The sequence below is a fragment of the Alosa alosa genome, chromosome 10 (genome assembly GCF_017589495.1).
Source record: "Alosa alosa isolate M-15738 ecotype Scorff River chromosome 10, AALO_Geno_1.1, whole genome shotgun sequence".
Taxonomy (NCBI): Eukaryota; Metazoa; Chordata; class Actinopteri; order Clupeiformes; family Clupeidae; genus Alosa; species Alosa alosa.
The window spans coordinates 17,518,862-17,543,861 of record NC_063198.1 but is presented as its reverse complement, the minus strand read 5'-3'; the positions used below and the strand labels follow the sequence as shown (position 1 = coordinate 17,543,861).

Genomic DNA, 25,000 nt, shown 5'->3' with positions numbered 1-25,000 from the left:
GCATTTATTCATGAGGGGAAAAGGGTAACCATTTTATTAAATTACTCATTTATTTTTTTCAGTGGACCATGAAACCAGGCAACCATGCCCATCCGTGTGTGTGTGTGTATCAGATAGAGAGAGAGAGAGAGAGAGTGAGTGTTGAGGCACATGTATGAGATTCTGTATGTGTGTGCAAATGTGTGTGCATGTGCGGAACTGCATATGTGCATGTGAGTGTGTGCGTGCAGTGCAGTGGTCGGCGGGGGTCAGTGTTTTTGAGCAGGTGTGCTGTGTTGTCGGTCGGCAGGGCTACCAGTGGCTGAAGGACAAGATCTTGAGCGAGGAGGGCAGTAGCCAGCGGCGAAGCTGAGAACTGCAGGCCATGCAGCCCGGCCGGCTGGGCTGCACCCTGCACCCACCAGCTTCGCCATTGATGCAGCTAGACACACACACACACACACACACACACACACACACACACACACACACACACACACACACACACACACACACTCACTCACTCACACTCACACACACACACTCACACACACACACTCTCTCTCTCTCCCTCACACACACACACACACACACACTCTCTCTCTCACACTCACACACATACTGTACACACACACACAACCTTAGTCCTCTCATCCGTCCGAAGGTTTACCCCCCTGCACCATAGCTCTCTCTCTTGCTGTCTGTCTGTCCGTCCGCCCGATCCTCGCTCCGCCCGAGCCCCCACCTAGGACCCTGCACACGCCCTGGTCGGGATGGTGTGTGTGTGGGGGTGGTGGGCTGGCTGTGTGTGTGTGTTTGTGAATGAGAGAGAGAGTGTGTGTGTGTGTGGTGTTCTGTGCTGTGTTGTGCTGTGTATATCCCTCCTAGTCTGTCTGTAGGAGTCCTCTCCTCTAGGTTGCCCCTGGTGTAGGGGGCAGCCTGCTCCTGAGCTCTCAGGCGACTGTGTGGAGGGACAGGAGAGGAGGGAGGAGGAGGAGGAGGCAGAGCTGCGAGAGCCCTGGGATGATGAGCTGTCCCTGCTTGTTGATAAATGCATTCCTCTGTGTGTGTGTGTGTGTGTGTGTGTGAGTGTGTGTGTGTGTGTGTGTGTGTGTGTGTGTGTATCAGATAGAGAGAGAGAGAGAGAGAGTGAGTGTTGAGGCACATGTATGAGATTCTGTATGTGTGTGCAAATGTGTGTGCATGTGCGGAACTGCATATGTGCATGTGAGTGTGTGCGTGCAGTGCAGTGGTCGGCGGGGGTCAGTGTTTTTGAGCAGGTGTGCTGTGTTGTCGGTCGGCAGGGCTACCAGTGGCTGAAGGACAAGATCTTGAGCGAGGAGGGCCGGCGCCAGCAGGCGAAGCTGAAAGAGCTGCAGGCCATCGCCGAGCGGCTGGGCTGCACCCTGCCGCAGCTCGCCATTGGTACGCGCTCGACACACACACACACACACACACACACACACACACACACACACACACACACACACACACACACACACACACACACACACACACACACACACACACACACACACTCCCACACTCACACACACACTCACTCACTCACACTCTCTCTCTCTCTCCCTCACACACACACACACACACACTCGCACACACTCTCTCTCTCACACACTCACACACATACTGTACACACACACACAACCTTCGTCCTCTCGTCCGTCCGAGTTTTACACCCCCCCCCTGCACTGCCGCTCTCTCTCTTGCTGTCTGTCTGTCCGTCCGCCCGATCCTCGCTCCGCCCGAGCCCCCACCTAGGACCCTGCACACGCCCTGGTCGGGATGGTGTGTGTGTGGGGGTGGTGGGCTGGCTGTGTGTGTGTGTTTGTGAATGAGAGAGAGAGTGTGTGTGTGTGTGGTGTTCTGTGCTGTGTTGTGCTGTGTATATCCACTCCTAGTCTGTCTGTAGGAGTCCTCTCCCTCTAGGTTGCCCCCTGGTGGTAAAGGGACGCGCCTGCTCTGAGCTCTCAGCGGCCGGCTGTGGCGGAGGGGACAGGAGAGGAGGAGGAGGAGGAGGCAGAGCTGCAGGCCCTGGGATGATGAGCTGTCCTGCTTGTGTCATGCATTCCTCTGTGTGTGTGTGTGTGTGTGTGTGTGTGTGTGTGTGTGTGTGTGTGTGTGTGTGTGTGTGTGTGCGCTACTGTAGTTGCATGCTTACTTGTGTTGAGTAGTCATGCTCTCATGTAAGGGGTTTCCCCACATTAGTTGTCCCTGGGTGTTTGCGTGTGTGTATACATTTGCATAACATACTTTGACATTTTGAGGATCTTCAGCATAATTAAATGTGCCCTCTAAGTAATAGTTATGGTGTGAGTGTATTATAGGTTTGAGTGTATTTGTGCTACAGTTTGTGTGTGTGTGTGTTTTATATGCACTGTCGATTAATGATAGTATAATTGTAATTGTGTGTGCGTGCGTGCGTGTGTGTGTGTGTGTGTGTGTGTGTGTGTGTGTGTGTTTTATACGCACTGTCGATTAATGATTAGTATAAATGTAAGTGTGCGTGCTTGTGTGTGCGTGCGTGCGTGCGAGTGTGCGCGCGTGTGCATGCGTGCGATGATAAGGTGAAAAAGAACGATAGAGAGAGGGCTGAAGATGATTGAGGTTAGTTGCAGGGTAATGTAGTAATGGGAATCTGATAATTTGATCTCTGCAAGGAGATTGGAAGTCAGGTTTTGATTGACAGGGTGGAGGCGATGTCAGTAGCCTTTCAAAGCCTCTTTGCGTTCCACAGGAAATGGCCTGGATGCTATTGACCCACTCTTAATGTGTTTATGGCCAACATTTCACTTTCTAACACAATCAGAAGGGGAAGGGCTGAACACACAAATAGACACACACACACACACACACACACACACACACACACACACACACACCTCACTCCATCAGTGTGGCCTTGGATGACTTGAGAACAGTGTGTGTGTGTGTGTGTGTGTGTGTGAAGGCATCAAACAAGTTTCTTTCACTGAAGATGGGAAGTCAAGGCTCGCCTCCACACTCACCATCCAACCTTGTGCTTAACCTCCGTCTACCGGGTAACCAACTAGAACAGGACTGCCCACTGCAGCGCACAACCATGGACAACCTGAACACACACACACACACACACACACACACACACACACACACACACACACACACACACACACACACACACACACACACACACACACACACCTTCCTTGAGGAGTCAGGGGCCTTGGCGCTGGCTTGGCTTGGCTGAGTTCCTTGACAGGTCAGTCTGTCAGCGTTAGTGTTTTGATAGATGCTGCGGCATAGCCTGCTGGACTGTGGTTCTCATATGGTGCCGTTTCATGGGCACAGCCATGCAAATAAGAACAAAGCGAGAAGCGCTTTAGTTTCAATATTGTGTCCTTCACCGGGAACCATGGAAACAGCAAGCTGCCTGACAGGATCTTGTGTGTGTGTTTGTGTGTGTGTGTGTGTGAGTGTGTGTGGCGCGCTTAGGTGTTTTTAGAAATGTGTGGGAGAGCAGGTGGGTGGTAAGGCAGAACCACATTCAAATTAAAAACATTTTGGGTCAGCTTCATCATGTGTTTTATGTCAGGTTATAGCAGGCTTTGGAATGGAACTGATTGATTGAAACTGTGACTGTGTTTGTGTGTGTGTGTGTGTGTGTGTGTGTGATAGCCCAGCGCCCAGCGTTGTTGTAGAGTTGTGTGTGTGTGTGTGATAGCCCAGCGTTGTTGTAGAGTTGTGTGTGTGATAGTGTGATAGCCCCGCGTTGTTGTAGAGTAGTGTGTTTGTGAGTGTGTGTGTGTGTGTGTGTGTGAGATAGCCCAGCGTTGTTGTAGAGTAGTGTGTTTGTGAGTGTGTGTGTGTGTGTACAGTATGTGTGTGTGAGATAGCCCAGCGTTGTTGTAGAGTAGTGTGTGTGTGTGTGTGTGTGTGTGTGAGACTGAGAGTTTGGAGTCATGGTTGTATACTACTCCCTCTGCAGCGTTGTTGTAGAGTAGTGTGTGTGTGTGTGTGTGTGTGTGTGTGTGTGAGACTGAGAGTTTGGAGTCATGGTTGTATACTACTCCCTCTGCAGCGTGGTGCCTAAGGAATGAAGGCGTGAGCTCCGTGCTGTTAGGGGCTTCCAACACCGACCAGCTCATGGAGAACATAGGAGCAATACAGGTGAGCCTACAACCTACACTCTCTGTGTGTGTGTGTACAAGGCATGTGTGTGAGCCGTCGTAGGGGTGTGTGTATGTGCATATGCATATGTATGTGTTCACATGTCTCCGTGTGGGAGGCAGGTTATTTTTCATTAGAGCGTTCCACTCTGATAAGATAAGCCCTTGTTCTTGTCCCTGAGTTTAATTGACAACTGCAGGTGTGCTCCGAAAAGACAATGCGTCTATCTAAAGGGCATCGCCCAGAGTTCCTCCATGTTTATGAGCTGTGCCTGGCCATGCAGAGACGAGGTGTTATCGGGGTGGGTACGAGAATGCCAGGCTGGGTTATTGTGTTTGGAAATAGGATTGAGGCTGCTCCATCAGATGCCACACACACACTCTTAATGGAAAATTCCCTCTCATTTGTTTGGTTTGGCTTCATTGGTACTTTATTGTGTGAGGATGCTGAAGTATGGAAGTAGTGTATCAGCTTCAAGTTTTCTTCTGCATGCTCCCCAAGCCTCCCCTCCTGCCTGTCCTCAGTACTGGTCAACATACGTCATGCTGACACTACATTATCCATACTAAGTGGAGATACATTTTCTGAAGGCAAAGTGCTGTGGACAGCAAAAACAACTGTACTCCTTCCAACTGTACCGACACATACATTGCTCATTAATTGGAGAAGGAAATTAACTAATCCCCTGATAAGGCAGTGTATTCACCTATCCTCATCTATTGTCATGTTGTCATGCCATCCGAAAATCGGAAATCAGCTATCGGCCAGTTGTAACATATGATCTTTCCAGTTTTGTCACGGCTGATTTCGTTATTTGCTTGTTTTTTTCTGTAGGTTCTTCCAAAGTTGTCCTCCTCCATCACGCACGAGGTGGACAGCATCCTTGGGAACAAGCCCTACAGTAAAAAGGACTACCGCTCCTAAATGCCACTCTGGACACCTGGCTACTGGGCTGCAATGCCCCCCCCCCTGCCCCTGCCCCCTCCTCACCCCACCCCACGACTCTCTCCCTGTCCCATGCCTGTTCCTCCGCCCGCTTGAGCTACGACTGAATGACACCCAACCGGTGCATGAGACAGCCCCTCCAGAGAGGAACTACGCCATTTAGAACAAAAAAGCGTGAGGGGAAAAAATAATCAAATGAATGAGAACAAAAAAAAACATGAGGAAGAGAGGGGGGGTTTAGGAATGTTAAGAAATAACATGTATAGCTAGATAGTAAAAGCCTAAGAAGAGCTTAAAAAAATCACATCAGAATGGCAATGGTACATCAACAGTGACAGAGTGAAATGGATGTGGGGTGTATAAGGTCATAGTTTAAAAAAAAAAAAAAATACAAACACATACAAAACTCTGCTGAAACGTATTTAAAAACACACACACACACATATTACAAAACTCTGCTGAAACGTATTTTTTAAAAAAGGATGCCGGAAAAAAAGCACACGCTTGCTTGGCTGTTGGAACTAACTTGTTTTGATTTTACTCTTTGCATTGTTTATTTTTTTTACTTTTTATCATTTTTATCAAAATACTGAATGCATACAATTGTAACTTACATTTGATAATAGGTGTTAGAGAAACTGACGTGTTGCACATGTCCCATAGGCGCCCATCAGCTTCAGATGGTTTTGTTTCCAGGGAAATGTGGCCCCCATCTACTGGCACATCTCTCTCGTCGAGAAAAAAAAAAAGAAACGGTTCTCCGCATCGTTTTTTCACATCGCACGTGTACAGAATGCAACTCTTCAAAACCTGCACTTTAGGAATATTGCTGGTGTGGAGTGGCTGTGGGAGGCACTTTCTCTTCTGAGGCATCTCCCCCAACGCCCCCTGGCAGGGACATTAGCATTAGCATGCTAACATTAGCATGTTTTGTTTTTTTCACAATGCTAATTGCCCCCAGTGAATCCCGTTGGGCTCTGAGCACTCTACAGAGCCGTCGTCAAACTATCTGTCAGTCTGTCTGTCTGTCTGTGTCTGTGTGTGTGTGTGTGTGTGTGCGCGTCCATCTGTCTGTCCGTCTGTTCTCCCTTTTGACGGTCCCCACACAACAGTGGCAGCTCTGCAGCAAAGGCAAACAAAGAAAGCAAAAACATCTGATGGGTGGACGACACAGGGTTCGTTGGCCTCCTGGTGGCCTGACCCTGTGGTGACTGGTGATGGTCCCCCATCCTCTCCTCAACCCCCCTTCTCTGTCGGGCATTTAGCTGAGGCCGCCTGTTCCCAGCACCCTACTGGACTCACACGTTTACACGGAGACGGCCACAAGTGCCCTCCGGACCCACCCGATCCGAACCACGCTTGTTTCATTCATGCCAGTTTAATATGAGGCTTCTGACAGAAATAGTAGAGTAAATAGATAAATAAATACTCACATAAACACCAGTCAGTATTTATGAACTGCAGTATACTCCCACATGTACATGTATTGCCATTTATCATATTTCTTTGCATGAATAAGTATTTAAGGAGCTACTGAATTATTCTAAATTAAACTGAAACATTGTGGATGAAGGTGTTTGACCTTTGACCTGGGGGGTTGAAATCATGCTTGTGAGCGGGTGACTGGGGGCGGCAGCTCTGCAGCTCTTGTCACCAGTGGCCTATAAGAGCACAGATAGGTGTGACTGGCAGCTGTACCTGACCAGTAGGTTCACAGAGACTGTTCAACGGCACTCATTTGCCCGCCCTGTTGGAGCGAAGGCTGGTTGGTCAGCAGCTCAGGGACTGGAGTTTTAAAAGTTTTAAAAAAACAACAACACAGACAAAAAAACAAAGCCTATGAGAATTTCTAGAGTGAGTGAGAAAGAAAGAAAGAAAGAAAGCAAAACAGGAAAATATAACATAAAATGTGAATAAAAGTCTTACACGATCGGGAAGCCGTATTACACTGTATTCATGGTCGGTCATCTCTCTCCACTGATGAGAACCAGTGACATTTTCACATGGCTAAAGCCAAAGATAACCCCCCTCCTCCCTTCCCCTCATCCCCTGCACTCTAACAAAAAAAATAACAACAACTCATTTAACCGCATGGACTGTCCAGCCTTCGAACCACAGTATGCTACATATGTATTCTTAGCACCTGTACAGTGACCTGGTCATGCCTTTTTAATGACGCAGTCCTGAACAGACCAACATCTATACATAAACGCACCCCTTATGAACTGAATGACAAGCTGACCGTAGTTTCTTTTGATAACGTGTCAATCTGTTTGCATTGTTTTAAAAGGTATGATTTGCATATGGATGAGGTTTGAATCTCCTCCAATCTGTTGTCTGTCTGTCTGTTACTTCCCCCTTGTCAAGCACAAACCAATCGCATGACATCTCGGAGAGCATGACTCCTCCCTTCACTGTGAGGAGCCAATAGTATAACTTCTCTAATTTCTCCTCCCACACGACTTGACATAATTGTACATTTCCTGTCAGGGATTTTCCTGTAAAGTGACTGATGTCTGTTTGTTTGTTTGTTTAGGGGGGGGGGCACATCTAATGGTTGTCATGTCTTTGTAGGAGGTTGAATGCATACATGAGAATCAGCATAGTTACTTCACAGGAATTCACCCATTGAGAATGGATCCTTGAATTCAAAAGGCGTGTTGTCTCGCACTCTGTTGGTGTTGCCTGTTAGTTTAGTTCCAGTGAGACCCTTGGTCCTCCTTAACTTCAGCCTATTTCTTAGTTCCAGTGAGACCCTTGGTCCTCCTTAACTTCAGCCTATTTCTTTGTGTTGAGGGACTTGGGGGTAGTCAACCATCAAAGAAAAACCCAAACGGCCCAGTTGCTAAGCGATGTGATAGAAATTATGCAGTGTTTTCACCAAGCTGTATGACAAACAGCGCCACCATGTGGAAGAGCATCGTAGTAAAAATATGCAGCCTAGCGCTGCATCCTTTAATGGTAGTTTTCACTGAGAGTCAAACAAACCTCTATGGTGATAGTTTAATGTTCTGATATTGTCTATAAAAAAATAAGTGCATATTAAATACATCATTTAAATGTTATTTTTCTATGTGTATCATTGCTAAATCAAATGGAAAGTGATAACTATCAAGTCTACAGTTCCATTGGTACCTCATGAGGGTGACTTATGTTTGTAGTTGATCTTGGCTTTAAACGTGTGATTATTCAGGTGTGAGGTTACGTAGGGCACCTCTGAGGTGAGGAACAGTATGGCCATACTTACTCTCATAACCCCCACCCCAACACGATCAGTACCCCTCCATACCCTACTAGCCCCTTCCCACAGGTCACTAACTTCATTGACTTGGTGCTCCACTGTAAATAGAACTCTCTCTGTAGTGAAACCCTCCTGAGGGGAAGTTGGGTGCTTGATCCCGTCCCTTCCGGGAGGTGTACTGGTGCAGTGGTCAGCCTGTTAGGCGGTCAGAGAAGTATCTGGAAGGGTTCTGAGTGTTTCCCTCGGCTGTTTGAGCACGGCGCCCCCTCTGGCGCTCTGTATGGTCATAACCAACTCAAATCATCAAGTACAGCTTCTGGAAAAGACACATCAAGGCATTCGCTAGTCGAGCTACGTTTGAGTTCCAGTGACAGATCGTACCAATAGGCCCCAAGTATGTACCAGGAATTATGCTTTTATTTGACCTTTTTTATTTTTTGTTTGATGTATGTGACCTTAACGAAAATGATGAGAGGATATTACTTAATGTCATTCATTTGATTTTAATTTTATTCTTTTAAGAAAATTGCTTGTTTCCCTGGGTTGGAATTGTCATGGTGATGGTGGTGATGATGATGATGATGAAGAGCAGTTATTTGCACTGATTATGCATTGTGAGGAATCCTGTGAATTGAACCCCACATCAGACTTTACATCTGTTCTCAGTGTTGAGAGTCAGATATCTTCTGTATATAGTTTGACCTATGTATATATATAATAGTGTATATATACATATAACCGTTTCTCATCACTTTGGCCTTTCTCTTTTTTATTTTCATTGACAGGCATTGCTAACTGCATTGTGCTTGAAACTGAATTTAGATATGTACAGCTTCGGTATCTATGAAATGAAAAATTCTGGAAAATTACATCTATGGATAAAAAAACTGCTTCCTTTGTCCTGTCATGTTTTTATCAACATTGTGTTGTATTGGGGATATTTGGGAATGTGCCATGATTTTATAATCAAATCCACAAAACTCCTCAAATCTGTATTCACATAATTGAAATAGGGACCTAGAAAGAGTGCCTGACTGAAAAAATATCATTAAATACATTTTATTAAAAATATTCATCCTAATCTGTAATTGATTTCCAGTACTTAGGTAATTAATCTTTGAATAATAATGACTAAGAATCCAGATTAAATTCAAATTCAACAATATAGTATTCTGCAGTATGTCCTTCCTTTATGTCCATGTACTGTAGTCCTTTAAGTCTGCCTTAAATACTGGTCAAACCTTAAACACAGACAAACTGTACTACCAAGGTAACATAACAGGACACCACTACAGAGACACTTATTTCCCTCCTCATTCAGATTTTATAGAATCAGTCAGTGTGCTAAGATTAGACTTGTCTGATCATTTATGGTGTATAATTCATATGAAACATAATACACTCATCATCAGGAATATAAATACACAACATGTGACTATTTATACAAATACACCATTTGATAAGACATATATCAACATATATGCAGAATAGATGATTGGGAGCTGGTTACCAAGCCAGGAGCATTTTACTGTGAAATACAACACATCCCTGATCTAAAAATAAAATGAAACAAAAAATTCATGTGTAAATCATCCAGATATAAATACATCTGCATTCAACTGTTTTTGTGTTGTAGTCTTCTCTTAAAGGGAAACGAGTGCGCCACAGTCTGATAGTTTGGAACATGACGTACAAAAAGGAAGAAGGGACCGGGTACTCAGTCCCTTGACCCAGAGCACTGTAACCCAGTACATGAGAGCGTCCAAAGCACACAATACCTCTACATGGTAATATGGACTTCAGCAGTAGGATGAGGACAACCCTGTAAACGCATCTCTATGGACTCTGGTCCAGCAGGCTGCGGTACTCACTGGGCATCAGTAGCTCTCCTTCTGGCTCATATAGGGAAAGGCACACTTCAGTCTCAATCACAAACTACTACCTGATCAATAAAGGAGGCAGCTGTTGGAAAAAAGGGGCCACCATGGATTTAACTATAGCAAATATTTTTTTGTGTTTTGTGGACTTATTTTGTGTTGAAGGAACATTATATTACTTTACAACATATTAGGCACTGACTTGAAATGGGTAATTCTTAAAAGTTGCCATATGTGCATGAAAGCATATAAAATAAAGCAAGTTAACAGCCTGAAACAAAAGCATTAATCAACAAATTAAACATTAACTGAAAGAGACTGCATTGATATCCAGTACACATCCTTTAAATCTACAGTAAAAATAAGATAGTGTTGTGTCAAGTACAGTATGCTTGGAAATAGTCCAGTGAGAGTAGTATGTTTAGTGGAACACACTGCAGGTAATCAGGTGTGTGCGTTGAGTGTGTGTTTGTGTGGTCAGGACTCCCAGGGGTAAAGTGCTCCGTGTCTTCAAACGTGGCTCTAGCAGGGAGGAGTCTCCTGCAGCTTTGCCATCTGAGGAGGCTGAGACATGGCCCACATCAGGGCCAGATCCGCTCTGGCATCGGCTGCTCTGGCCTTTGGAGGCTCCCAGCGCTCCAAGCCAGCGGAGGGGAAAGCCTTTACCTGACCGCTGAAACTCCTCCTGCCATAGCTGTTGTTGCTGGGGGGGGGTTGCAGTTCACAGTCTGACCTACAGGAGGCAGCGTACGACTACAGAGCTACATTGAACCTGAGCACCATGTTCACTGAGTATGTCCTTCATCCACGCTAAAGGGAACCAGCCACAGGAGTTTAACAAGCTGTGTGCAAACATACACACACAGACGTACACATAAATATACACACACACATTACACAATAATCCATTCTCATCTGAGAGTCAGTGTGGTCATCATGGCTCCTGCTAAGGGAGTTACCATAGCACGCTAGCAGGGAGTAGCTCACTGAGATCCTGATTTCTTCTCCAGTCTCTTCCTGGATCGAGGGGCTCATGCTGCCCTCACATTGGTGCACAGAAGGAATGGGGTGGGGGGTGTCCAATCAGTGGGTGGGGCTATAACGAGTTGCTATGCTGTGATTGGTCCGCAGTGCTTCTTGGTTGCTGTTGGGGAGGCACTCCTGTGGGTTAAATTAATGAATGACCATGTGAACAATCCTGTAGAAAAGGTTTGGCGCAGTCTTCAGTACATTTTTTTAAAACTTATGATTTTAAAAACTACTCTCTTTTTTCGTACAGTTGTAACTAAGCTTGGTAACTGTATTCCTTGGCCTTTTAACAATTCAGATGTGAAGCAGACGTTCATCACCTTCCAGGCAGGTGAGTCCAATCCAGCCGCTGAGGCAGGTGCACTGGCCATTCCTTTGGTCACACTGGGCGCCGTTCTCACACTCACAACTCAGAACGCAGTCTGGCCCGTAACGGTTCACTCTGCAGTCTGAAAACACACACACACACACACACACACACACAACATATTTGCAGTAGCAGTGGGTTTATAATCTTGAATTTCCCCTGGGGATCAGTAAAGTATCTATCTATCTATCTATCTATCTATCTATCTATCTAATCTGCTGCTGTGACAGTGCAGACTGCAAACCTACATCAATGTGTCTGTCTCTCCACAAATGTGGGACATTTTAATACAGTACAACTATAAGAGTGCAGCAGTTTCAGTGAGATTCATGATGGACTTTTCCAACAATGATGCTTCTCCATAGGAGGACATAATAAATTACATTCAATCAGCAATATGACTGTAATGAACAGTGTGTCTCATCTCACCTGTGTCACACCTGCTCCCTGTCTTCCCCGAGGTGCAAAGGCACTGGCCTCGGACGGGCTCGCACGGCACACCTTCTGCACACTGACACACCTGAGAACAGTTCTGCCCAAACCGTCCCTGACCACACTCTGGTAGAGAGAGAGAGAGAGAGAGAGTGGCACAGACACCAGGGTCAGAAGGACAACAGACAATACAACCAGCCATGCCATGTCAAAACTGAATACTATGTAGGCACAGCACATTTATACATTTACTGTATAATGATGTCTGTTACTCTACGTGACTAAATATCTTGTACTGCCATGATGAACACGCGTTCTCTCACACTTTCCTGCAAACTTGTCCAACTTAGCAACAGTAACTATGGGACTGATGGGAGGTGGGGCTTGGGATCGGTCAATTACATGTTCAGTCAGTAATGGACACATTTCACTGCATTACTTCTGCTGTGCATTTCTAGCTCAGTGCCCTCTTGACAGAGTTTGGTGCGGTTGGTTACCTTTCTCACAGCGTATGCCCTGGTATCCCGGTGGGCAGACACAGTGGCCTGTGCTGGGGTGGCATTGGGCGCCGTTGAAACAGTCACACCGTAGCTGGCAGCGTGGCCCGTGCCAACCGGCTGGACACGCTGGAACACACAAGTGCACAGGTAAAGGTGCGTGCAGATACACCCCAACAAACGCCAACGAACCCCAACATTCTAAAGTAAGCAGTTGTTGGTTGCAGTCTAGAATGTTTAGAAAACCAACAGCCAGTTTCACACTGCCCCCACAGTAAGGACCTGTGTCCACCAATCACGTTTGTTTGCGCCGACAGCGGCTATTTTCTATACAGATTCTGAAGTTCAGCGTTCACATCCCTCAGAGCCCTCGGCGGAAAAAAGCCCTCAGCGCTGACCGTTTTGTTCAGCAGCGCTCAGATTGCTGAAAGTTGAAATCTGTTCAACTTTGAGGACAGTGCTGGACTCGTCAATGTCACTTCTCTCTCGACGACTGATCAAAACTACGTAACCTAGCAACAATCAACACTTGACCGAAGCTGTCAACGCAGAAAACGTGATTGGTGGACACAGGTCCCAATTGAAAAGACTGACTTTAGAAAATGTCAAACAGGCGTATCATGTACAACAATGTATATCTGCAAGTCAATTTGGATGAATTGCATTATGATGTATATTTGTGTGGCATTTTGTGAGTGCGTATAAGCATCTCACCGTGTTCACAGCGGTGCCCGTAGTACCCTGGGGCACACTGGCAGGTGCCCATGACTCTGTCACAGGTGCTGTTGTTCTCACAGTCACACCTATGCACACAGCTGGGCCCAAACCTCCCCTGCGGACACTCTGCATCAAGCAATACACAAAACCATGGTTAGTTCTAGATGAAAATTCACAATGTGAATTTTGCTGCATTAGTGTTGTTAAAGTTTGCTATGGGAATCAACTCTTAAGCAAACACATTACAACTGCATGTTATGCTATATATTGTGCTTTGCAAGGAAGTGACACTATTTTTTATTACATTACATTACCGTACATTCTATTCAACTGTAATTGTGCAGACTAAAGGTTCAAAGACAATACTGATTGACTATGACATACAGCTAGCATCTAGCCAGAGGTGGAAGAAAAAGCAGTAGTTGCAGTAGCAGAAAGAGATAATGCACAGGAATCATTCAATACATGATTGCATTTGTTACACAAAAGGTGTGTGTGTGTGTGTGTGTGTGTGTGTGTGTGTGTGTGTGTGTCAGATAGATCATTACCTTTTTCACAATGTAGTCCCATCCAGCCCAGTTGACAGGTGCAGTTTCCAGACACAGCGTCACACACACCACCGTTACGGCAGTGACAGCGCAGAGAACAGTCGGAGCCATACCAGCCTGGAGCACAGCCTACATTAAATAAACACACACACACACGCCCGCAATGAAATAAAGTATACAGATAGAACCACGTCTCCCATTCCACTAAGACAGACACACATTTCCATAGATGTATGTATGTACTTGTAGCCTAGATATACATGCTCACACAAAAACACACAGACACACAGATACAGCCACATGAATACACAAGTAAACAAATCATCTGTGTGTACATCACCTACATCACCTATAACACAATGGCCACACATGTCCTGCGCCATTCTCCACTGGCAGCTCAGGTACACATACACACCTTGGCCACAGTCCTCCCCCTGGCGTCCCGGTGAGCACACACATCTGCCGGTGACCGGATCGTTCTGGGCCCCTTCTCCACACAGTGCCACGCTCGCACAGTCCTGCCCGTAGAGTCCCACTGGGCATGCTGCAAACAGGCCAGGGCACAGTGAACACACAGCTCAGGCATTCACACCTCTCAACGACTGCCACAGCACAGCAGCATTGCCTGTTCTGACCCTATTCATTCAATCAGGACTGGTGACTGGTCCATGGAAACGCAAGTCATATTAATTGCCCTTAGCCATCCATGAGTATGTTTATGGACTGACAAAGCTGTGATAATGAGTACAACCAACTCACACATTTGTATGTATTTTTTGTGTGTATTATTGTGTATGTCCATCCCCAGAACACACACTTCAGTCTTCCCCACTGCTGACCTGACCCAGAGCAGTGGTCAAAAGCATAGCTGTATGGATGGACATGCAAAAAGATGCTTCCTTAACCACCTTAACGGATACTGCAAGTCCAGAGAGGGTTTGATGAGGTCTAATATGCTGTCCAAAAGATGTTGGCATTAGTGCTGTAATGCCATGCTGCAGATTGGAGCTGTACTTACAGACGTTGCAGTGGGCACCGATGAAGCCGGGCGGGCAGCGGCACGTGCCATCCGTAGTCTGGCACACTCCTCCATTCTGGCACTGGCACCTGCGCTCACAGTTTGGACCGTACCAACCCACCTCACACTCTGGTCAACAGACAGACAAGTTCTGGTTGGTCATTACAGTAAATATCTCTGTAACAGCCTTACAGAGAATCTTCATTAATAATGGCTTTGGGAATACAAGAGTATAAGAGGTCTTATAACAAAGGAAACTGGCCTAGGTGAGGATATCCAGGTAGAAAAAACAACAGTGCCTCACATGATCATTTTAGCGTCTGTGTACATCTCACAAAACAACAGTTAGCCGAACAACTTAGTTCTGAAATAGTCTGATGCCTGAGCTTCCTATAAAACATCTCAGAAGTACTGACATTTGCACTCTGCAGTCAAGTATAAAAGTATAATGTTATAATCCTCTGTTGAAATACATGTTACAAATGTGCAAATGACCAAAAAACAAATTGAACAAATTGAACAAATTTGCCTTTATTTGGATAGGACAGTGAAGATTGGCAGGAAGTGAGTGGGAGAGAGAGAGATGGGGTGGGATCGGGATATGACCGCAGGTGAGATTCGAATCTGTGGTCCCGTGGGCATTTGGACCCATACATGGTATGGGTGCTGTAGCCTGTTGCGCCATAGCGCCCCCTAAATATATACATATGGTGTACAATACAAACGAGAGCTGAATAAGTGTCTTAAGAGATTTGAGCAGCAGCACACTGACCCTGTTTGCACTTGGGGCCTCTGAAGCCGGGGGCGCAGTAGCACACTCCTGACACCGGGTGGCACAGCTGGTTAGTCTCAGAACACTGGCACACCTGGTTACAGTTCAGGCCAAAGGTGCCAGAGAGACAAGCTGCAAAGAAAAAAAAACTTTTACAGTTTTTGGTATGAGTGTAATGTGTATATATTTGTCAATGCGTTTGTGTGAATGTGCATGTGCATGTGCGTGTGTGTGTGTCAATGTGTGTGTGTGTGTGTGTGTTATACCCACTCTGCTCACAGCCATTGCCAGTGAGTCCAGGGTGGCAGCCACACTCCCCAGTGATGTGATGACACGAGGAGCCTGGAGAACAGGAGCACCTGTGGAAACACCCTTCACCATACGTCCCCGGGAGACACGCTACAGACACACACACACACACACACACACACACACACACACACACACACACACACACACACACACACACACATTCAAAGGTGTACTTCTATTTCTAAATGATGGTAGAAGAAACACATCTTTTGCCAAAACAAAATATCCCTTTTCTTTTCCATTACCATTCAAAAGAGAAAAAAAGTAAAGTGTGTGTGTGTGTGTGTGTGTGTGTGTGTGTGTACTCACCTCTGTCACATTTAGGACCCCTCCATCCAGGTGGGCAGATGCAGACCCCAGTCACATGGTTACAGGGGGCTCCGTGCTCACACACACACCTCTGCTGGCAATCGGCTCCAAACATGCCCGCTGGACATGCTACTCAGTACACACACACACACACACACACACACACACACACACACACACAAATACACAAACATATGCACATACACTCACAAGTCAAACTAAGACATACACTAAGTCAAAGACCTATGCATAATAATAAAGTCATGCATACACACTCCCAGAAATTACTGAATTAGTACTGAATGGTTATAAGACACTGTCACCTACTATGTGAGAACCTCTCTTTCAGAACTTACAAAATGTGTGTGTGTGTGTGTGTGTGTGTGTAACAAATAAGCTTAGCCAGTATCATTTATATGTCTGTCTCTCTCTCATGGACTCACCTTTCTCACAGCGCTCTCCTACCCATCCAGGGCTGCAGACACACTGGCCCGTCTGCCTGTCACACTGCCCCCCGTTCTCACACTCGCACCTCTGTTGGCAGTCTGCTCCAAACTGGCCAGGCACACATGCTACACAAAACACACACACACACACACACACACACACACACATACACACACACACACACAGTACATGGACACATGGACACACACACACACACACACACACACACACACACACACACACACACACATATATACACAGACAGGCATGCGCGCATACACACACACACACACACATACAGTAAATCAATGTCAGAAGCAGGATCTTGATACCACTTAAAAGAGCCATAGGCTGTTCCCATGAGGTATCTCTGCATCTCCAGTGACCAGCTGGTCTGGGAGATGATAAATGGCCGAGGAGCCGTGATACTGAGAAACATGACAGCACACACAGACCCGGGCCAGACATCATACGCAATAATGATCCCATGATCTCAGCTTATCCCGGGCATCTAACCGCATCATAAATCCACGTCCGGTAGCCGCAGGCTAGCAACTCGAGAGGGGAGACGGGGAACAGGACCCTGGACATGAATGAGCTCCGTCCAAGAAGCCGCTGGTATGTCTGACCACTGAACCAAAACCCAAACATGCTTCTGTGGAGTCCTCCCGCTGATACTACACAGACTAATGCATATACTGTATGCTTGTTCTCGTGTGTACTGTTTGTGATTGGTTGCATGTGGCGGTGTGTGTGTCTGTGTGTCTGTGTGTGTGTGTGTGTGTGTGTGTGCCTTGTTGAGTATGCAATAGTGTATGTTTCTCTGTGTGCAGTACATTCGTGTTTGTGTGTGTGTGTGTGTGTGTGTCAGCACACACTGGAGTAGTAGGCGGTTAGCTCTGACTGAGACGTTTTACGGGGGAGGGTGGACCGGACACTAGGGGTGGAGTGGAGCCCCTCACTCTCGGGGTCCGGGCCAGCCGTCTGCGGTCATGGCAACAGCCCCGCGGCACAGACAGAAGCCCCGGCATCTGCCAGACGTTAGCGGCGCGCAGAGTCGATGAAGTCAACACCACGGTGGGAGCTGGGCAATTTGCTCAAATGGGCTCTGTAGAGCAGCAAGGAGCTGGCCGTGCAGGGTCCCCACACAAAGCTCTCCGTTTGGGGCTCCGCTTCTCCACAGCACTGGCCTTCCCGGGCCGGTTAACCAGACACAACCCAGCTAGGAGCCGACTCAAACACAGACCTGGCCCTGAACTGGCCCTCATCCTCTCCAGGCCCGGGCCATGAGTCCTGACTTGGAGAGTACCTGAGAAGACGTCACTGTGTGCATCCCATATTCCTGTCATGTCATGTGCATCAAATATCGGGTGATTGCTGCTTTGGGCATTTCCCTGTGTGTGTGTGTTAAACAGTCACAGCACAGTCTACAGTATATTGGACTAGAGGGCCTGAGAACCTGAACTGGAGGGCCGGATCTATCTAATATTTAACAGTTAATCTGGGGAAACGATTCCCTCTGTCAGATCCATTATGTATTTGGAGAGTGGTTTTGGTGGTTTCTGTGTATGGTTGATATGAGATGTGATTGATGTCTGAGTTTGATGCTGGTTGACTGTTGTCGCCACTGGTTACGTGAAGTATTTTTTTGGTAGGGTGAAGCATTTTTCTGGGAGAGGATGAGTAAGACATTTGTGTGAGAGTGTGTGTGCATGCGCACATGTTTGTGCGTGTGTGGGTGTGTGTGTGTGTACACGCGTATGTCTATGTGTGTGTATGTGTGTGTGTGTGTGTGTGTGCATGCGTATGTCTATGTGTGTGTGTGTGTGTGTGTGTGTGTGTGTGTGTGTGCACGCGTATGTCTATGTGTGTGTATGTATGTGTGTGTGTGTGTGTGCATGCATATGTCTGTGTGTGTGTGTGTGTGTGTGTTTGTGTGTGTGCACGACACGTGTATGCCTATGTGTGTGTGTGTGTGTGTGTGTGTGTGTATCTTACCCAGCTCACAGGCGGTGCCAGTCCAGCCGTGGGGGCAGGTGCATCGACCACTGCTGGGGTCACAGGTCCCCCCATTCCGACAGAGACAGCGCTGAAGACAATCTGTGCCGTGGAACCCCTCCACACATGCTACAACACACACACACACACACACACACACACACACCAGTGGTAAACTAGTGATTCTCAACTTTTTTTTGAACAACCCCTGACCTCATCATGACACCATAATCTCCCTGCTGGATACACACATTAGTTCACTCACATAAACATACACACATACGGAACACACAAACACAAATCAACTGTCAACTTGGCTTACTTCATCTTCACATGGCAGACATTCACACACACACACACACACACACACACACACACACACACACACACACACACACACACACACACACACACACACACACACACACACACACACACACACACACACGCACACACATAAAAGAGCTGTACCAGAAGCCCTCAACCAGCATCTCTCTCCCCAACTTCAGGCCAGAGTAAACAGACGCCTACAGTAATTTCATGTTCTCATGATCTGTTCAAACTGGAGTTGAGGTTTTCCCATTAGTACAGCTCATTTCACTGGGTACACTTGGCCTGAGAACAATGATGGGATGTTACTCCAGAAAACAACCATGTGTTTCTCCTTTCGACTTTTATACTGTCATTGACTTTATAGCCTAACAGAGCGGAACATCCTAAATACTGATCTCTTGTGTGTGGTTAGGTAGGAAGCACTTTACCAGGTATGTGCTGTATTTGGAATGGAATCACCTTTGCTAGAAAATCAAGACTCAGCCTGGAACACACCATGAAGATGAACAGACAGGTATCTAAGCAAGCAACCAAGCCAACAGTGCACAGGTCTCTGGTGTACAGCAGTGCACAAATACAAACTGCTCCACTAGCGTGTTGTGCCTAACAACGCCCCTTAGCTGTTCTAAAATCAGTGTAACCTATGGCCTCTCGGGGGCTTATTGCTTAATAATAAAACATATGTTTGGAGCTCTGATAGATGTAACAAACTAAACCAAAGGTGCTGAGCTGCTCCACCTCTCATTCTCTCACACACACACACACACACACACACACACACACACACACACACACACACTTACCCTCTGAGCAATTCACTCCTTTCCAGCCTGGCGCACACACACACTGTCCGCTCACTGCGCTGCAGGTGGCATTGTTCAGGCACACACACTTGTGGGCACATCCTTCCCCATAAAGACCAGCAGGGCATGCTGTGAATGACAGACGTCAGAGTTGAGCATGGACTGTGTGGCGGGTGGACCCAGACAGCAGACTACACTGGGCCACAACTGGGCCAGAGCCACCTCCTGTCTGGGGACTAAAACTAGACAATCGAATGTGCATTTTTTACCGGAAGGAAGCACCTCAACAGAAGCACTTGTAGGTGATAATACACTACAATACTGGGGGGTTGTAGGGATGGTCACTCACTCTGATTACACTGAGGTCCAAGCCAACCCGCTGGACACACACAATCCCCAGTAACGTGGTTGCAGCTCCCTCCATTCAGACACACACACTTCTGCTGACAGTCAAGACCAAAGAACCCCTGAGGACACGCTGATGATGGGAACACACACACACACACGCAAATAAACACACATATAGTTTTATGTTAGTAGAAAACACTTACACTTGTAAAATAAAAATAATTGATGCACAACAACGTTGCTATAAATGTATTAGACCACAGAATGAGCACATCTAGACTGGATAAACACGAGGAGTGGACCAGTATCAGGGTTTGGCCTAAAAAGATGAGAGAGGAGTTGGCAAGAGGAAGATGGCTGGCATCAGACTCACGTTTTTCACAGAAGGTTCCAGTCCAGCCCACTTTGCAGGTGCACGCCCCACTGACATGGTCACAAGACGCCCCGTTGTCACATTGACACCGCTGGCGACAGCGCGGCCCAAAAGAACCTGCAGGGCATTCTGGGTAGCAGAGAAGAAGATAATAACTGTAGGAGAATTCTTGACTATACTAATTCTAACTTCAGAACCGTGGAAATCACTTAATGAGAACACATTTATGCTGGTTGATACATGCTGTGTCCACATCCTAATTTTCCCTCAATGTAAGTTCAGATGTAAAATATTTGACTTGGTGCTCATAAGTTCCTACATCTTATATCAAGATCAAAAAAATCTAGTTAGTATTGTTTGAGAGTTTGACTTATTTTAAGACATCTCATCCTGAAAATAAGCACATTTGTCTGCCAGTCCATTGAGTAATTTTATCTTAATAAGACTCCTTAAATTAAGTCAAAATGATCTTTCAGAGGGCGCTAGGTAAGTCTCTACTATACTCTACTCTACTATACTAAAAACAATACCAAATAGATTTTTTGATCTTAATATAAGATTAATAGCACTTGGTTAGATTTTATTTTGTGCAGTGTTCACATATTCACACATACACACTAACCTCCCGGTGACAAAGAATAGAGCTAAAGGTTCATTCATTCGTTCGTTCACTCATTCGTTCACTCATTCATTCATTACCTCACTATTATAGCAAATGACCACACTATAAAAACCTGCTTTAGTAACAGGCGTGTGCTTTCTTGGGTTATTGCCTGCCTACACAGACAGTCAGATGAGAGACAGGCACGTCACTCACTCTGGTCACAGCGGTCCCCAGTGAAGCCGGCTTCACAGTGGCACATGCCGGTCACTGCATCACAGCTCCCGCCCCCGTTCCTGCAGTCACACGCCTCAGAGCAGTCTGCCCCCCACTGGCCAGGGTCACACACTGCAACCACACAACATCAACAAACACACGTACTGAGATGGAGAAACTCTGACTATGAATCATCGAAACATTCAACATATGCCATGTAAAATAACTATCACTAAAAAAATCACTAAAACCTACTAATGAAACAACATACTTTCAACACATTGGTGACCACCATAATATCCATCATTATACACATTACACAAAACAAATACAAGTAGTTACTGTTGCTTCTACAGTACAATCAAATTAAGTTTCAGAAAATCCTTTTAAAGCTTTAAAGCAAAACTCTTAAGAGCTGAACAGCTTTTCTCTACAATATAATTAAGGGTTTACAACAAGTTAATCAACGCTCTGATAATTGAGTGATGGGGCTGTGCAATTAATCAAATTTCAAACACTAAGAAATAGAGTTTTTGGAAATAGATACAATTTCAACTCATACAGCACACTGATTCACGCTGCTTCTTTAAGCCCCGCACTCCACACACCCCTCTCCTCTGCTCCTCTCCTCTATGCACAGGCCACTCAAGCAGTTTTGGGTCGTGTGTGTGTGGGCTCCTGAAGTCGGTAGCATCATAAACCACGGCGAAATTGTAAGCAATTAAGAACTGCTAAATTTGTTACTATCACTGTCAATCGAGGTGACCAAATTACTCAGAGAATTTATGGTAAATTGGCTAATCTAACGTTAGAACACGCCTGTTGTTTTTTTTTTAAATCTGGATGATACAGCCTGTCTATTAGCTTGTACTAGTGCATAGGGATAACAGTAGGCAAAGGTGAATGCTGCCATTAGATCACTAACACTCATTGTTAGCTCGTTCAGTCCCAATGGATTATGAACATACGCAGGGGAGACCCTCATGAATAATCATTAATCGATAATCAAGATTACAATTTTGACCAAAATAATCGTGATTATGATTTTTGCCATAATCCAGCAGCCATATTGATTGATGCCACTCAGCTGCAGACTGCTACGGAAATCATCACTGAATGGGGTTCAGCTCTGAGGGGGTACAGATGTAACACAAAAGAAAATCAACAGGGATTCAACATCACTGGGTGACAGGCTGCTTTTGAACTGTTATGACGTTAAACCACTTCCTCATCCAACATTAACACTACTGGTATACTCCAATGGAGGCAGCCCAGTGAGTGATTACCATCGAAATCTAACACACTGACAGCCATGCTATATTCCTGGCATGCCATACAGGCTGATGTTGGTTTGATATGTTGATGGTGGTGTGCCATGTTTGTTTTGGTCAGGTGGCGCTGTAACCTGACTCCGCCAGATGGATTGCTTCGCATTTGCTTGGCCTATCCATCTGGGAACTTTCCGTTGGAGAACTTTTGGGAAGGGGCGAAAATACTGGTTAGCTGACTGGATAACCAGTCAGGATGGTCTCAAGAGGCTAGCGGCGCTGTACCTTTCCTGCAGTTGTGCCCGGTCCACCCGGGGGCACAGTGACAGCGCCCGGTCACAGGGTGGCATCGTCCGTTATTCTCACACACACACCGCTGCTGGCAGCCCTGCCCAAAGCGACCAGCGGGACATGCTACACACACACACACACACACACACACACACACACACACACACACACACACACACACACACACACACACACACACACAGAGGAAGACACAGTCACACACACACACGCAATCTTATAATCAAGCCATATATTGTATTTTCATTCAATTTTATGAGAATTAAAAAATGGCCACATTAGCATGGTCTCTGAAAAAACTGTACATTCTATGGAAATGTTAGACCCCTAAAACGTAAGTTCAACCCCAGGGGCATGTACCGTTCTGGCAGAGTCGTCCCATGTAGCCAGCGGGGCAGAGGCAGGTGCCGTTCTGTCGGTCACACACTCCTTTGTTCTCACACTGGGGGCACTTCTCCTTACAGCCTGGGCCCCAATGCCCCTCCTCACACACTACACAGGGAACAGCCACGTCACACACTCCTGCAAAAGCACTAGGCCTGTAGTCCTGGGTGTGTGTGTGTGTGTGTGTGTGTGTGTGTGTGTGTGTGTGTGTGTGTGTGTGTGTGCATTCAACAGGCCCTATAAACAGGCCCTATAAATCCTGTGTAGCTGATGCGTAAATCTGCAACCTTCACCTTGAACTCCACTCCCTCCTGTGGCCTTACTAGGTCTAAAGCTCATCGCTTTTATCACATTGTCAAAGGATCAAGTCATTGTATCTAAAAGTCAACATTCTTGCTTTTCGCTTACGCAAATGGAGGCAGTATGCTTTGTAATTTGAATGCCTGAATTAACAGCATGCATGTCATATCAAAATTGGTCAGTCAGTCAGACATGCATGGCTTCGTTGATGACCCTCTGCTGCTCACCCTTCTCACAGCGTCTCCCGGCGGTCCCGTTCACACAGAGGCACTGGCCCGTCACCTTGTCACAGGGAGAGCCAGTGCAGTTACAGGCCTGGGAGCAGCCCTGACCAAACTTCCCCTCAGGGCAGTCTACAGTGCACAGAGACAGACAGCACATCACACTCATAAGAACCTCATAGGGACATCAGACTGTATCAAAACCTGTTAGAATGTCAATGTACAATACCAGTTACCAGTCTAGTCTTAGTCTGCCATATTCTGTCAGATATGAATCTACTGTGTATTGTTTGCACTAATCAACCTGTGAATCTATCACTTTTGTACTATTTATTTTATTTGTTGTGAACCTATAGCCTTTGCACTACAGGTAACAGATCAGGTGTGATAAATGGCCAGTGCACGCTGTATACTCTGCTTGTGAGATGTGTGATGCATGTGAAAGCAGTGTACCCTGATCACAGTTGTCCCCCCTCTTCCCAGCAGGACACTGCCGTTGGCATGCTCCGGTCACGTGATGACAGCTCACGCCAGACGGGCACTCACACTTCCTCTGGCAGCCAGTGCCATAGGAGCCTGGGTCACACTCTGCAACCACACACACACACACACACACACACACATACAGAGCCACGAACAGCATGTTATTAGTCATATTAACATGCCAACGATAGACAGTATGTCTGCATAAGCACACCAATACTATATAACTATACAGGGCATTAATGCAACTAACATTAGCATCAAAGTTAGCATAATGACATAACATCTCTTACTCAATAAATATGTAGCCTACTGCAGAAAATAGAAGTGAATGCTTTGAGAAAGAAAAGCAGACGATAAATCATAAGAGAATTCTGTATGAACTCACCTTCCTTGCAGGTGTCTCCTTGGTAACCAGGTTTGCAGGAGCAGGTGCCATGGCGACGGTGGCATTCCAGAGTGTTCTCCTGGACACACTTGCACTCTTCCGAGCAGCCAGGACCAAACGCCCACTTAGGGCAGGCTAAAGAGGAGAGGAAGTGGAGGAGGAGGAGGGTGTGCAATTAGCCACATGAAGAGGAACAGACACTTTATCCCACAATAGCAAAGGGCAACAAAGGATGTAACTGGCATAAGGGAGCACACAGTGTGCATTGATTCCTGGTGGAAAGATTGGTTAAATCACGGAAAAATATCCAATGTGTTG

At 46.2% G+C, this 25,000-nt stretch overlaps 2 protein-coding genes across 8 annotated transcripts in view; one reads left to right on the top strand and one right to left on the bottom strand.

Moving 5' to 3' along the window:
- kcnab2a (potassium voltage-gated channel subfamily A regulatory beta subunit 2a) overlaps positions 1–5,110 on the top strand; it is a 137,161-nt gene extending 132,051 nt beyond the window's left edge. For 6 of the 7 annotated variants that reach the window (XM_048255928.1, XM_048255925.1, XM_048255926.1 and 3 more), the window contains 3 exons: positions 1,284–1,404; positions 4,058–4,146; positions 4,981–5,110. In XM_048255928.1, the coding sequence (XP_048111885.1) occupies positions 1,284–1,404; positions 4,058–4,146; positions 4,981–5,070 (300 nt within the window). In that variant the 3' untranslated portion in view covers positions 5,071–5,110. The remainder of the gene's footprint in view (positions 1–1,283; positions 1,405–4,057; positions 4,147–4,980) is intronic. The other variant, XR_007194940.1, reaches the window with a different exon arrangement.
- A 5,810-nt stretch (positions 5,111–10,920) lies between these two features.
- The window catches only part of megf6b (multiple EGF-like-domains 6b), a 93,647-nt gene continuing 79,567 nt past the window's right edge, over positions 10,921–25,000 (bottom strand). The window contains exons 17-38 of the mRNA XM_048255921.1: positions 24,683–24,817; positions 24,265–24,399; positions 23,818–23,943; positions 23,267–23,398; positions 22,883–23,011; positions 21,330–21,461; positions 20,513–20,641; positions 20,141–20,269; positions 19,792–19,920; positions 18,656–18,784; positions 16,654–16,782; positions 16,211–16,339; positions 15,860–15,988; positions 15,590–15,721; positions 14,818–14,946; positions 14,215–14,343; positions 13,800–13,928; positions 13,249–13,377; positions 12,535–12,663; positions 12,035–12,163; positions 11,559–11,687; positions 10,921–11,370 (exon numbers count right to left, since the gene is read on the bottom strand). Of these exons, the coding sequence (XP_048111878.1) occupies positions 11,306–11,370; positions 11,559–11,687; positions 12,035–12,163; positions 12,535–12,663; positions 13,249–13,377; positions 13,800–13,928; positions 14,215–14,343; positions 14,818–14,946; positions 15,590–15,721; positions 15,860–15,988; positions 16,211–16,339; positions 16,654–16,782; positions 18,656–18,784; positions 19,792–19,920; positions 20,141–20,269; positions 20,513–20,641; positions 21,330–21,461; positions 22,883–23,011; positions 23,267–23,398; positions 23,818–23,943; positions 24,265–24,399; positions 24,683–24,817 (2,792 nt within the window). The 3' untranslated portion in view covers positions 10,921–11,305. The remainder of the gene's footprint in view (positions 11,371–11,558; positions 11,688–12,034; positions 12,164–12,534; positions 12,664–13,248; positions 13,378–13,799; positions 13,929–14,214; positions 14,344–14,817; positions 14,947–15,589; positions 15,722–15,859; positions 15,989–16,210; positions 16,340–16,653; positions 16,783–18,655; positions 18,785–19,791; positions 19,921–20,140; positions 20,270–20,512; positions 20,642–21,329; positions 21,462–22,882; positions 23,012–23,266; positions 23,399–23,817; positions 23,944–24,264; positions 24,400–24,682; positions 24,818–25,000) is intronic.